General features: G+C 36.7%; 1 protein-coding gene across 1 annotated transcript; it reads left to right on the top strand.

Annotated features, from left to right (window-relative positions):
• The first annotated feature begins 623 nt into the window (after positions 1 to 623).
• On the top strand, positions 624 to 12,120 carry LOC113677006 (T-box transcription factor TBX20). The gene is made up of 5 exons (XM_027193754.2): positions 624 to 1,321; positions 3,961 to 4,243; positions 5,396 to 5,536; positions 5,952 to 6,013; positions 11,355 to 12,120. The coding sequence occupies exons 1-5, from the start codon at positions 795 to 797 to the stop codon at positions 11,518 to 11,520; spliced, it is 1,179 nt and encodes a 392-aa protein (XP_027049555.2). The 5' UTR covers positions 624 to 794; the 3' UTR covers positions 11,521 to 12,120.
• The last annotated feature ends 3,105 nt before the right edge of the window (positions 12,121 to 15,225 follow it).

The following is a 15,225-nucleotide window of genomic DNA, read 5'->3' as shown; positions in this document are numbered from 1 at the left end:
AGAGTGATTATTGGCGTAATACAACTAAATATCGGATTAAATTTCTTTTTGCCACTTACAAAGACGTCGGTTTTTATTACGCTGTCGAGAAAGTCTTTAAACAGATACTCGATGTACAACACAATTAAACTTTCTTACTATTGTTATATTCGTGTTTGTGCGCAAAATGTGTCACAACTGAGTGCGCCGTGTTTTTCTTTTCATGCGCCGATGAATATTACCATCATCCACTTCATTTGCACAAATGGTTTCGCTGAGTTCCTAACTTTTAAATTATTGCACCCACAGGGATGCTTTGTTGAAGTCGCCTTATCTGGGCGCGATCAGCTGCGTCATAAGCCAGTTTAAAAAACTTTTAATTGGATAGTATTAATACTGCGCGATAAGACACAAAACCAGAAAACCGAGCTTTTTACACCTGCCCTTACCACAGGGAAAATATTTTGCGCAGATTGCCCAATGCTAAGCTGGCCCGCCCAATCACAAGTCGATGAATACATAGTCCCTGAGCAATTAACGCCCAACAGCGAATTGTTAGTGTGACACCTTCCTCACTTCAAAGCAGTTTTGTATAAACTTGACATCTCGGGGGTCAATTAAGGCGATTGTTTATAAAACCAGCCAATCAATTTACACTTGCCGCACGCGCAGGCTAGTTTTCATCTCAAGCCTCTGTTAACATAAACGCGGTAAAAAGGTGATACACGACTTAAAAGCCTTGCAGGTCACTTATTGACTTCTAAAGTGCGCGTCTAAGAAACGGAGACGAGGGATATAGAACCAGTTTTAAAACTATGAGCCTTTCAACAAGTGACACAGAAAACCTCTCACCTAAAGCTGCAGCTTTTTCTATCGCCAGCCTGCTAACTAAGACTTTTGATGAAAATTCCAGCACTCGAAAGACAAGTGAACTCAATCCGCCCTTAATGGATCTCAAAGAGAAAGGAAATTGGTGGAAGGACTGCCAACGTGATAAATCAGCACAAAAGACGAAATCACCTTCGTTCTTAAGGCTGGCGAGTGAAGATCATTCTATTAAGAACATTTTGAACAACGAACAGCCGCTCACTGAGAAATACGGAGAGATAAAAAGAAGTGGAATAAGAAGAAATACATCAATCCTTGATCCTTTACAGCAGTTTGCTGCTTGTTGTGACTTGGTTAGAAATCTAGACACCTTCAAGAACACTTCATCGTATTGCCCTCCCCAGAGGAGAGTTATGGAGTTGCACCGAGAGGTACAAGTCGCTATGCAACAAAGTGATCTGTGGTGGAAATTCTACGCTTGCGGTACAGAGATGGTGATTACTCGCACAGGAAGGTGAGAAAAATTCGTGTGTAGTGATACTTTGTGTGGCAAAATAATTCAGACTTTTCTTCATTGAGAGAATCATCAACAAAACCTAACTACAGATGAATTCTTCAAAAGTCACTTCAAATGTTTATGAAATACTTATCATCAAAAACGTATATGCTAAAATTCCTATTATGTTTTTCGACATGCCGGTGAAAATTATACAAATTATCTGAAATGAAATGTTATTAAATTGGTAAGAAACTCGGCCGCATTTTACCAAATTTTACGCCTTAAAAAAGTCAAGATCCGAGTTTCAATTTCTAAGTTCAATCTTCCTGACTTCTTCGGCTAAATTTTGTAGAATGGGAAAGACTTTAAGAGACTTGATATTGAAGTGAATGAAACTTCAGTGGTTTTGGTGTAAATTTTCTAACCACTCTTCTGAGACACTTTCACTACCTTTGCTGACACGAAAAAAGATTCTCGTAGCATATTAATTACGGTCTAATAACTGACAATCTCCTAAAGAAGTTACTTAGAACCCCAGTTCACTATCGTTTAAATTGGCCTTATTTTTGAAACGCAATCTAAAGCTTACATACAGGCTTTTTGCATTTCATTTAGTCAACGATTATTTTCACTGCGGGTAACTTGGTTTTCTTAATTCGCGTCTGATAATTGCTCAAAACATCCGACATGGCTAATTCCTGGGCTGAAATATGAAAAATAATGTATCCGCTTAATTCCTAAGTTGTTTTCAAGTATATCGTTTATAGCTTTCCATCCTTAAATGACGTCACGTTCTAAGATATTTTCTGTCGGCATTTTAACGCACGCTTTTGAATGCTGAGAGTGCGGTCGCGTGCCACAAGAATAGTATTTCTCTTTTCTATACCTTCCCCATGTGTAACTAACAAAGCAAATCTCTTTTTAGTTTCTTTTAAACTGTTGATTTGCTTTTTCTGCATGTGCCTTTCAAAGGGAGCCTTTTCTTCTGTCGAAAGTCGATTGTTTTAAGCAAGCAGGCGAGATTGGCGCCAGCCAAAAATAAGCCTATTATTCACAATTAAATCTTTTAATGCACTTTCTGCTCTTAAGATTTAACTTTTGTAGGGGTCTTACGATGACTTCTGAAGAATTCTGCATTTGATTGTAAATGCATAAAAAAAAGTTTGTGGTTGTATTTACCCTATGTCTGAACAAAAACTGGGCGCATGTATTTCATTCCTTCCTTCTACTTTTTTCTTATGTTTGTTATCAACAGCAATTCCAAACTATGTTACCTATATGACATTAAGAGAAAATAACTAAAACGACGTATCGCAAGATAGAGAGATAACTTTTTTTTATTTATTGTGCAGTGTTCTTGATACAAAATATACTAAAAAGGTTACAGTGTTATAAAATTTCTGGATCCTTTCAAATATTGCCATTATGTTCCCCCAGGTGTAGAGTTATTAAAATTCGGGTTAGTGACTTTTAATATGCAAAAAAATACCAGATATAATAAAGATAAGGATTATTCACATGTGGACACAAAGAGCTTTTTGATCGCTTATCTTCCCGAGTGCGGAATATCTACCGAAAATAATTCAATTGGCATGTCTTCTTTGATCAATCACGCTCAAACAAAAGTCGAAATCATAGGAAGATCCGATAGTACAAAACGGTGTGCCCCGAGGTATCAAAATATCGAGATAATGAACACAGGTCACAGATTAGCTTAAATGAATATGAGATTCAAGGGGCCATAGTCGTGACAATGAACTCGAGTTGGAAACATTATCGAGATGCAAAGGGGTAATGGACTGTCGATTTTAAGGTGGTACGGATTTTGTCTGTTTTCTTGAGAGCGTTATCGTCAAATGTATATATTTTTGCTTGTTTTTGATACCTGCATTTCACTTTCATCATACAAGGTTGTATCGATAAAATTGTTCCCCATCACGAGGATCGGCAATATTAGCAATATCACCGTTTTGATAATCTGTCTTTTGAGACATTAGTTGTTTATACAACTCCCAGATCTGCAGATCAGAAAAAGCGTAGGAGGTGGAAGCTACAGATAGTAACAAAACCACAAAAGGAGAAAGGCATATGGGTAACGTAAAGTAAACAACCACTTAAGGGTTTAAGGCAGATTGTCTCCTCCACGTGCCCCGCTCTCTATGGGTGTGTCTAATTGTTCGTGACTCCTACAATAATGACCGATGTTTTGCCTCTGCTAATGAGAAGAGAGGTCATTTGAACAGATGACAGTGATCGCATAGCATGTGCTTTAGATTACCCTAAATTTGACCCTTTTGTACTTTATTTTCATTGTGCCCGCCGTGATCGTAGCTCATACAACGCAGATATTTAGAACTCTTGATGCGTGCCGGTCATAACTACCGGTCTAACACGCTCACGCCTTAGGAGGGGTTTTGTCATCATCCTCAGAGGCTGGGCCTTAAAATCTATCGTTATCTAGCTGCTTTTCATGAAAAGGCTTTACAACAAGGCTTTCATCATGAAACAGCACCTTTAAATTGCATTTCACCTGCCTTCTTGAACCTATCTTGGCAAATGCGAGCAGATTGTTTATCAGGTGGATCACCCCACAGAGCACACATCCATCATTTATTTGAAATTATCTGATGCTAAACAGATTCATTTCTTTGCAGACGGATGTTTCCCACACTTGCGCTGTCTTTCCTCGGAATGGATCCTCGTTGCTATTACTCAGTGCATGTTGACATTGTCCCTGTAGATGGGTACGCGTATACGTTTGTGAACAATATGTGGCAAATAAACGGAATGGCAAGCGAGATGCACGCCTTACCCTACATACAGTCTTACCAAGCGGATGAAGTCGCTCATACAGGGCTCTACTGGATGAAAAATGGCGTAGACTTCAAGAAGGTTCGTCTCACAAATCGTCGCGTTGGCCCATTCAAAGATGGCGAGGTTAGTTGCTCACGATTACATCTTGGAACTATCTACGTAATTAAGCTGCTAGAGCTGATCTATCTAGCTGGAAGAAATTTTTTTTGTGTGGATATTTCCCCTAAAAGTAATTCTATTTGAGAATTTTGGGTTTTTGTATCTGAAAGATGCAGATAAAGAGAGCGCACTGTGTAACGTAACAGCGAAAAACAGAGAATCATGGGGTGGGCTCTAAGTGCGCATGCGTTATTTATAGCCACGGTGTCTGGCGAAGGAAATACTATGATTTTGGTTGAATTTCCAGCTGTTTTTTATCTTTTCAAACATACTACACGAACAGATCAAATGTTTCTAAGTTACTGCGGGTTAAGTTCACTGCGTGCTTTAACCCGCAAGAGCTGTCATAGGATATTAAGGAACTTTTTGGCGATAGCGAGATGACGATTTTGGTGATTTTCCACTGAACGATCTCATAACTTATTCATATATCGTTTCCTTTGTTTCCTTTGTGTTCGTGTTTCACCTCGTGTTTCTGCTTTATTTTCATGCTTCGAAGTTAAGCGTTTCAAAAAAACTTGATTATCTTAAAATCTTTGAACTAGCTGAAGATGACACCGTTTAGCTTTCAGAACGCTACATGTACATAATGCGAATGAAGGCAAGTGACAGCGAGGTATCTGAACACGACATGAAAAATATACCGCGTGGCCAAAAAGTTTTTTTAATGCAAAGTTCGCGCCGCGAACTAAAAGCGTAAAACTAATATCATCCAGACTTCTTGAATAATTCTGCGAAAGAAAAACCACCTAAGTTAAAACAGCAAAGAAACTTTTACTCTTTTTGCTTGTTTTAATTTTTGTAACAAAAATTCATTTTTAAGGACATACAGCAGGAAAAAATGGTTGACAGAGCGATTTTAAAGAAGATGCTGACGGTTGATTTTCATTTGCACAGTTTAAAAAGTAATATCTAGGATCTAATTCGGTATTAGTTTCAGTTTGAATATTCTCTTGAAAGTAGTAGAGTTTGTTTTTTTCAGAATTGAGGCATGATAGATATTCGATTCAGTCTCTTTCTCCCCATCTCACAAACCAAATGTTTCAAGGATGTCATTTTTTCTTTTCCGCGGAGAACTGGTTTGCCAAAAGTTTTGTCGTTTCTTGTCTCTTACAGCTCCATTTGAGTCCAAACAGAAAATACCAGCCAAGAATTCATGTTGTTGAAGAAACAGAAGAAGGTGTAAAGGTTTCATGTTCAACTTACGTGTTCCCTGAAACAACTTTTATCGCCGTAACAACTTACCAGAACGAAGAGGTATGTGTTCAGATTAAGTTCCATTTTACGGTACTCACTACAGCTCGAGTATCAAAAGGAAAAAATTACGGAAAGCACGACCTCATTTCTGATCTGTGTTAGTTCAAATTTCAGCAATTTTACTATACAATGGTTTTAGGGGTCTCGCCATTGCAGCCGTTTACAACAAAAAATTTAAGACTAGAAAATCTCATAAGTCAAATTTGTTCTAATGACAATCAATTTAGATTCTTCCCCCCTAATCTCCTATACCCTAACTTCGAGGATGTGTTGTCTAGATTCAAGGCTGTTACTCCGAATGCATTATCGCGTCTTGATCCTCATAAAGGGACTTTCAAATTGTGCTTAAAATGTCATTGGTTTTTGATATATTTTTGGTATGTTTGTTGACTTACGTTGTTTTGTTTTCTTTTAGTTGATTCAAATGAAAATCGACCATAACCCATTTGCCAAAGGCTTCCGAGACAAAGGAACAAGGTAAACATTAAATATTTCATGAAGTTTTATGATAAGCGTTCCCACAATGCAGACAGCTGAAATTGGATTGAAAATTGTGCCTGCTAAGTACGTTGTTGAAAAGATTGAAGACTGACAAAGTACAAGATATACCAGTCCGTCTTTATCGGAAATCTCACGCGCAAGATACCGAGATAGTCGAGCCGATTGCATTAAAGAACAATTTACATGCTTGCAAATAAAAACGGCCTAAAAAGATATTTTTTTAGCAATCGCAGAGTGGCGTGGATTACAGATAAAATTATTCAAACAATGCATATGAAATTAATTTATAAATTGCTATTAAGTCAAACTTCTGTGTTCTAAAATGCTTTCACTCACTGAGCTTACTATCACCTATTGTTGAAACAAACGGGAAATTGTGAAAAACGAGTATAGGAAAAAATATACAAATAACTTAAATCTAGTGAAAAATTTCACGAGGCATTCGCAAGCAGCTTTGTTATGCTTGCATCCAGCTATATCAATATGGCTCTGCAGTAATCTAAAATCGTATTTACACGAACACAGATCTGAAGTTTAGTCATGTTTGACTTATTTTTAATCATCATTGTGAGATTAATAACATTCTTAATAACTCTGAAGTGTAAAATTCTCACATTGGGCTGATCGAAAAGAATTTACTTCGCCTACAAGAAATCTTCAATTTCGTTTATCACGGTATTTTCTTGTTAAAAACGAGTAACCGTCATCAAATCGAAACGTCGTTTGATATTTCTGTGCACACCATAAACTTAATCAATTAACTCAGGAACTTTCTCTAAATATAACCAGTAGTTAGAGCATGTTAAATACTACACTGCTGAACATTTGCACACTTACTTCATCATCTCAAAATGTTTGCGCGACGCGGAAAACTCGACTATCGTGCAATGCATATTTCAAGCGGCTCTCTAGTATCTCATAGCTCACCTTACACAAGAGCTTTCCTCACGCGGGAATGGACTGAACACATTTGTCAGTAAATGATATTTTCAGACACAGTGAAAAAAAAAAAAAAACCAGTTCTCTTCATTTCACGTAATGAATTTTTTGTTCATCCCTTGTTTTCACACTTTATAACTTGAGGTGAATTTACATACGCCTTTCCCAGGCTTTGTTTTAGAAGACTGATTTGAGTTGACAAAGCCAAAGGCAATAACGACAACAATGATGAAGAGAATGCAAAGGATTGTAACACTCAAAAATATTGTATGATGATGTTAAGAAGAACAGGGAGACTTGGATCCATATAAATTTTTGATTAGTCAAAATATATACTTCTTGTTTGAAGTCCAGCTCAGATTGAAAGTGTCTTCTATAAAAAACATGGAGTAACGTTATGGAAACTGAAGTCATGCGATGATTTTTTTTTACACGTAACCACGTGGTCCGAAAGCTTCCAGAAGTAAACCACGAAAATAATTTTGTTCCTGTGCAAATGTGGCGTTTGTGATAGTCTGAAAACATATATTATTGAACTGCGTTGAACCTCTGTTCAGGAAACGAGTGAAACAACTTTCATGGAAAGCTTGCATCTACGATGAGATTCAGTAATTTTTTGCGTATGGTGTGTGTTGATTTCATATTCAGAGTTACGCTGAATACCAAAAGCTTTAATAAGAATGGAAGAAAGAACACCTATGTTTCTGTTTAAAATCAAATGCATTGCAGAAATTTATTAGTTTTAGAAAATTAATCTAAAGCCCTACTAAGAAACTTTACAGTTATTTAACTGGGACAGAATATTCACGGTCGATGACGGTATTTTTGCTTTCCAGACACAAAGCGGTTAATTAATCACTGAAATTTGCGTCAAATATATTAAAAAGATATGTACAAGCAGAGGCTAATTTGATTCGGATATGTGCCCTCGGGTCGTGCGGTTTACTTCAGTGAATCGAAAGCTGAACTTCAAATACCTATTTCCGGCTGACGAAAAGAGAACATTTTTGGTTTTATTTCCTTATAAGCATAATCAAGATGCCCAGTTAATGTTGTGGTTCTACTAAAACATCACGCAAGAGTGCATCAGGGGAACATTTGAAACTCTTTCGCCGTCCACTATGCCTTCATTGTTGAATCATTAGAAAAAGCTCTCGCTTGATGCCACGTGGGTTATTGTCCTTTGCTAAGGTGCGTGAAATTTTGTTTAGTGAACAGAATAGTAATTAACATATTTAGGCTTTTTTTTTTCTTCTTTTTTAAAGTCAAGAACAAGAATCAATTAAAAACCTACTGAAATATTACTTTTACTATTGGAAAAATATTACCTTGGAGTTTAAAGCGTATAAGAACTATACATGACCCTAATTTTTTATATATAAGCGATGTGAAAGGTGATAATATTACGAGGAATTATGTGCGACGTGATGTATTTTCTGCTTTTTTGTTCTCACCAATAGTGATATCATTTCCAGTTCTATTTTTCCAACGTGTTATAATGCTATTTGGCACATGGGGCCTTTCTCGTAAAAATTGTATAATTATAGTTACTTTTGAGCTAAGTTCATTGGTGTTTAATATATCCGAAAAGCCTCCGGAGAATAGAGGCTACCAAACTTTATAAATAAAATCAATTAAGCTTTTGATAAGCTTCTCGAGAGCCATGAATTTCTGAAGGCCTGGATTTGTTTACATGACTGCTAAGTTTATAGTTCAACATTATTGAGAAATTCCCCGTTAAAGTTACAAGTACTATGAGAGTTAACACAAAAGATTCTTTTGTTCAGCCTCGTGTCGCGTGCCGACATTGATCCCTTTCTGTTTTCTTTGCTTCATGAAACAAAGAGAAATTAAGAAAAATGCTTTACCATTCACAAACGTCTTGTGAATAACATACAAACACGAAAACATAATTTTTCTCAATATCACAACCTGCTTGTTACATTTTTCCGTCATTTTCAGTTGTTTGAGAATGAAAGAAGAATAAAACAAAAAATGATGTGTTAAAGTGGCACTTCACGATATCTGTTATCTGTATCGACACGAGACACGTAACGCTCTCTATCCGAAATAAAAGAAAAGTGGAGAGTTAAGTGATATATTAATCTCTAAAAATTTAATTTGTCCATAAGAATAATAAACTTTTATTCACTCGTGCCGTGTGTCGCGTGCCAAGCGAACTAAATAGCCAATTAGAACACTGTTCAAGCTGTTAATCGCCTATGTACCGATCTAATAAAATATGATAAGTGAAATTTGTGGGATGCATCTATTTACGGGTAACATCTCTTTTCGAGCTCCAGGCAACAGGCTGGGTGGAAAATCAAAAAGCGTTTAGTTATGTAGTAAAAGATGCATTTGTTCTGTGGCAAGGTGTTCAGTGAACCAAATTTATCAAACGATTTCCCACAAGAAAGCATCATTTGACACACCCTAAATATATCTCGATAACACTGAAAACAAATTTTTCGTCATTTTGTCTCTGATCTTGTGTTGCTTTTATAAGGATTTTTCCACTTGATTAAAGAGTTTTTCCTTTATAATTCCTTGGAATCTTATCTGCGTGTTTTGATACATTTTTGACATCTTTGAGTATCAGACTGTTTTTTTTATTATCATTTCAATCGATTGTCGCTGCTGTGATTTTTTTAAGTTTTCCAGTTCAGGGTCATTCGTTAAAGACCAAGTTGAAATTTATTCAGGCAACATTAGAAGAAGCATATCGAAAATATTTATCAAGATCATGTTTCAGTGCGGTTTTTCCCATTATATGTTTGAAGCAACTTACTTGCATGTTACCTTTTTTGAAAGATGTCGCGAAACACTTGGGACATTGGCTCGGGTTAGATTTATTTATTAAGATGTGTTTATTACAATTCTAACCACAGCCCACCTAGCTGACACTCGCTGCAAAGTTTGAGAACAAAACTTTTGCACCATACGATTCTATCGAGGATATTTTTCCCGGCTTGAACCACGCTTAAAAATTCTTACATAGACTCAGCGTTTTTCAAAGTCGAATTCCACAAGTTGCGTAGATTATTGCTGGAGCAGGTACAACTCTCTTATGTTGGAACTTTCTGGAGGTTAATTTAAAGGGGCCATTGGTTAGCCCAACTCTCCTTTGATTTGATGATTCTTTCCAAATACAAAGCTCGAGGTCTAATAACCCGCGTGTGAAATCAAAACTTATTCATATCATTATCATTATCAAGCATGTTGAATGTGTGCTTCGTTTTCTTGGGTGTGAACCTGCATGAGGTTATTTTGATCCGTCACTCTTGCTCAATTGTAACACATGGTCCAACTTTAATTAACTGTTATATAAGCGACTTTTTAGAATAAGCTTAGAGCCAATAATAACGAAACAGAATATTAAAAATCATAGCAAATGATCTTTGGAGATACACAATTTTAGATGTAAGGCGTGATTTCATTTCATTCAAAACGCCCTCTGTAACCTGAAATCTGCCTAGTCCTGATACATCTTAATGAGCAGGTCTTCGGTTAAACAAGCATTAGTTTGAAAAAGCTCATATTTTCTATACAATTTTGTTGCAAACTGAAAAGCAACAATCCCATTTGTTTTACGATTTAGCGAAGCATGACACATTTAAGTTAGATGAAATATTTGGTCTTGTTTGTTTACCCTCGTGTCGCGTGCCATTAAAACAACTAATTAAAGTTAATATTTCGCAAAATGCTTCGCAGCGCGACTCCAAGCTGAGAGAATATCACTATTGTAGCACGAACGTGTGCCATGTTTGAGCACCCAGCTGAGCCACTGTTTCGCATTATGCACGCTACATTTGCGCATGTGTTGAGTCGCGTGGATTGGCCACGTGTAGAAGTTTGAGGAAGTTCAGAGCTCACTGCAATAAATTTCAATAATGTAAAACGACGTGGCAATATGATCAAAACGGACCACTTCTAAGGATATTGTTGTATTTTTCATCAAAGATTGGCGATGCGTCGGTCATATGTTTACTAATTTACTTTTATCCCTTTGTCGGTCAGACTGACAGACTTTTCAAGCTAACTTCCTCAAAAGAAACGTAGAATTCATTCATTCATTCATTCGAAACACAAAAATGCTTTAATTTAATAATTTTCCCTCACAGTACTAAACATGTACTTAAAAAAAATTCAAATTTTAACCTTGAGTATCATCTTGTTCTTCCCTAGATCTACACAACTAACTTTTTAAGCGATTGCTGAATCATTTTAACTACGATTTAGCTATCTAGCATTAGAAGTTAAGTAAATCATAGAATAAGTAGGTCAAATATTAAATCTAATGAAAATCTTACAGTAACTTAGACAATATTAATGATTAGGGTTCCAAAGCTTTTAATTCTACTTTATTTTTCCGTTTCAGACGCAGATATCTTCCATATGAACATAGAGATGATGTCTCGGATAGTTCCCAGGCTTCTTTGAGCGCACTCTGCTTTTCAACAACAAGAAATGTCGAAAGAACACCGGAAACCACGCTCGTACCTGCACCACTTCACTTAAAGCTTCATGATTTGTCACAATACTGAGACTTCTATCAACAGAGGAATTTCGCATGTTTACTTGCTTCTCCTTGCAACGCCAAGAAATGCATTAGATATGAACTCAGCGAAATAAATATATAAAAAAAATAAAACATGTTGAGAGAAAAGAAAGCAGAAGAAACCTCAACGTAAGCAAATGTGACAGAACTGAATGTTTTGTTGAAAAACTTTACTTTTTTTAAAATACCCATTAAAAAAATGCCGTATCATGCGATATCAACCGAGGTATTGCCGGTTGACTCGATCCAGGCCTTCAGTTCGTAAACGGACAGCGATAAGCAAGCCAAGCTCCCTTACTTTTCGCTGTTAGGTTTTATCGCGCCCTTATACAATTTAGAGAGGGGACTAGCGCCGCATGGCATGTCATTGGAATTTCTGATTAAGAACCGAAAGTCAGGTTGGCTGACGCGAATAGGTTTTCCTGTTAATTTCAATTAATGTATACAAGGAAAACGCATTTTGACCAAGAAACAAAGAAAATTTTTGTAAAAAGTTAACGATTACGGGATCTTTTGGCTTTATTTGATGCAAATGGTTAAGTTACACATGATATCATAATAATAAAAGTGCGACTGTTTGATTTTAGTTAGACTAGTTTCACCTATAAACTTGGGAGGAGTAACACTAGCTAATCTGGCCACACCCATATTAGAGGAGTTCTTTTCTTCATTAATTGACATACTGCCAAGTGCATCCAAAGATCAAAGCTTTGAACAATCGCTGAAACTGGCAATGTTCTAGAATATTAAATTCCGTTTGTTGCTCACTTTTAAATGAATATGTTCCCTTTTCCCTTTTTCAGAAACCAACCATTTGCATTATTATGAATGAAGAGGATCGGAGAGCGGAATAAATATATCGGTTTATTTTTTATCCCAAATATTTTGCTTTGAACGTGAACATAAGAAGACACTAGCTGATGGCTCACACGAAATACTTCATTCTTGTACAAAGACTCACTCTCGTTGGTGGCCATTTTAAGGCCCATTGTTCACAGATGCAGCTTTTGCATGCCCTCTCAATTAAATGCAATTTTTAAACTTTGTCGCAATTTCCTATATCTAAACAACTGAGTGCAATTAATGACGGAGTAAAAGTGTATTTAAGATCGATGGCAAGAAGACTAAGATTTTAAGTGAAAAGTGCCTTTGGCGCGCGCTGATTGGCTAGTTCGGGAGTGAATAGCAAGTACTATTTACTTCCGAGCAGCCGAGGAGACAAAATCGCGCGTCGAGAGTTTAATTTTCTACCATTTTTCGTATCTGTGAAGTCTATACTGAAACAATCATTCCACTCAGTAGAAGTGGTGGAAATTTTCTTCGCGGCTTCGTGGTTCGGTAGATATCCACCCTTATTCGCCTCCACTTCGGTGAATAATTGTTTAAAATTTTTAATTGGGACCTTAAGTAGTCAAGACGGCATAGCCGAGGAAGACGTCGATTAAAAAAAGGGAATTTATATATTTTTAGTTAGTATTTCGCGAATGGCTGGATGTGTCTACTGTCTCTCACGGAGCCATATCAAGTTCAAGTGGAAACGTTAGCGTTTCCATTCCCATCATCATCATCGCTCGTTGCGCCAGTAGGCGCATAAGGCCGTCATATTGTCCGCCCAACTCCCCCTGTCGTATGCCGCCGCCTTGGCCACAATCCACCTCTTCCACCTCACCTGCACCTTGCCTCTCTCTCTTTCAACAGTCCTTGTCCAAGTCATAGGCATTAGCATTGAAAACTGTTCAGTTTTCTTTGATCGGTCTTTGTTATCTTCCATGTTTCACAACCATATAGCAGGACTGGTTTCCATTCTCAGACCACATGAATTTAAGTGATTTCACGTTGTTGTTTTGCAGAGGATGGCAAAGAAATGTACAGAGTTTTATAACACTCGCATAAAACAAACGGATTATATGCCACCATATGCATGGGTCTGTTCGATAATAGAACACACAAGACGTCAGTCCATATGTGATAAGAACATTAATGAAACTCAATTATCAGTGATTCCTAACTCTTCAAACCCCAAGACTGACTAACATCAAATTTCTCCCAACAATATCAGCCTAAATCACACATCAAGGTCGTGAGAATAAAGGAAATGATCACCAACGAAAGAATCTTTTGATTGGCAAACAAATTCTCCTTGTTAGCAGCTTAGGAAATGTATAAAGAGCAGTATGGGAATATGTATACTGATTTTAGGGTGTAAAGGGTTAACTGAACAGACGCACGCACGAGAACGTGGAATAACTTTGTTAATCTGATTCAAGAGAATATAATCACTTCATAATCTGTTGTCTGATAATGGTATTTCGCTTCCGGATTGACGCTGACTGCGGTAACAACTTCTTTTTCAACCGCACACAATTGTATTTTATTGTTGAGCTGGAAGATGGATCCATTTCATTTGAAGTGGCCTTGTTATCTAAACAACAGCCGCATTGACTGTTTTTAATTTCAATCCAAGTCACTTTTGGAGGAAGACTTTTACATTAAAATAGTACACCAAAATATAACCACACAGATATTCTGTTTATGGTAACTGGTTGGAGCAGAGAAAATCGACGTATCAAGGTATCGTTGTGGATGAAAGAGGGTATTTTACACACGGGGAATAGGTCTGGTAAGCTGTACCTAAATGGGTCGATCAATAGAGCTGTACGCCATACTGACGAGGATCTAATGCGCTGAGCTCAAGAAAGCTGTCTAAGGCTGTGAACTTTGAATGGTCAGAAGTACTTAACGTCACCAATCTTTGTGCCATTTGGGTACTGGATTATCTCAGTATCTTTCCCAAATGTACAATTATACAACCATTTGGTTCGCAATATCTTATTAAAATAAAACCGATCCGCTGTTTATGTAGAAAAGCTGACTGCAATACCTATGGGTAATGAAAAATCACTCAATGTTAAATGATCGAAGCTTCTTTGACACTTGTGGCGGCCACATGGCCAATTCTAGACGCAAATAATGCGAAATGTAAATGTAGATCATATATCATGGACGCAATGACGACTCCGAAAGCACAAATGAGGACTTAAATTATTTATTTCTTTATTACAAGTTTCCTTCAACATACTCTGTCATTTCATATAAAAATTGGCACGTAGGAATCAATTTCCTTTCCAGCCTGTCACTCCACTAACGGGGAAGTCCTATGATGAAATCCATTGATAAAATGGAAAGTAGATTTTTAAACTAACCATCCCGTATAATTTTTCCTCTAATGAAAATATAGTTATGTTAAATAATACATCAGTTTACCTTTGAGAAAGACAGTTGCTCGTCTGTTTGTTAAATAATCTTACCTTCAACGGAAACAAACGCTGCATTTAATGGTATAATGGTGATAAAAAATGTTCTAAAAGGGGAAAAATTAAATCAATCAATTGTGGATGAAGAAGAATAATTAGTATATAGACAATTTTCTTCGACAAAAAACAGCTGCTTTGTTTTCACCACTTCCCGTATAGTTTTGTGAAGCCGATCAACCTGTAAAGGAGGACTCAGAAGAGGTGGATCTTCTTTTAAAATTGTTAGTGTTATTTATTTGTTATGTTATTATTTTTTTTGCAGAAAAAAGAAATAATCACTTTCGAAAATTTGTAGCATGCTCTTGATGAAATGTAGAATATTCGTTAATTAAAACTATAAATTTTTTATAAATGCACTTTTATATATGATGTTCATC

Source organism: Pocillopora damicornis, chromosome 4, assembly GCF_964200805.1.
Source record: "Pocillopora damicornis chromosome 4, jaPocDami1.2, whole genome shotgun sequence".
Taxonomy (NCBI): Eukaryota; Metazoa; Cnidaria; class Anthozoa; order Scleractinia; family Pocilloporidae; genus Pocillopora; species Pocillopora damicornis.
This window is presented reverse-complemented; position numbering and strand designations above follow the sequence as displayed.

What these genes read in the sequence shown, in the direction of transcription:
- LOC113677006 (XM_027193754.2), top strand. Translation starts at nt 795, where the DNA reads ATGAGCCTTTCAACAAGTGACACAGAAAACCTCTCACCTAAAGCTGCA. An exon ending in GTGATTACTCGCACAGGAAG is followed by an intron (nt 1,322 to 3,960) that starts GTGAGAAAAATT and finishes ATTTCTTTGCAG; the next exon opens with ACGGATGTTTCCCACACTTG. An exon ending in CAACTTACCAGAACGAAGAG is followed by an intron (nt 5,537 to 5,951) that starts GTATGTGTTCAG and finishes GTTTTCTTTTAG; the next exon opens with TTGATTCAAATGAAAATCGA.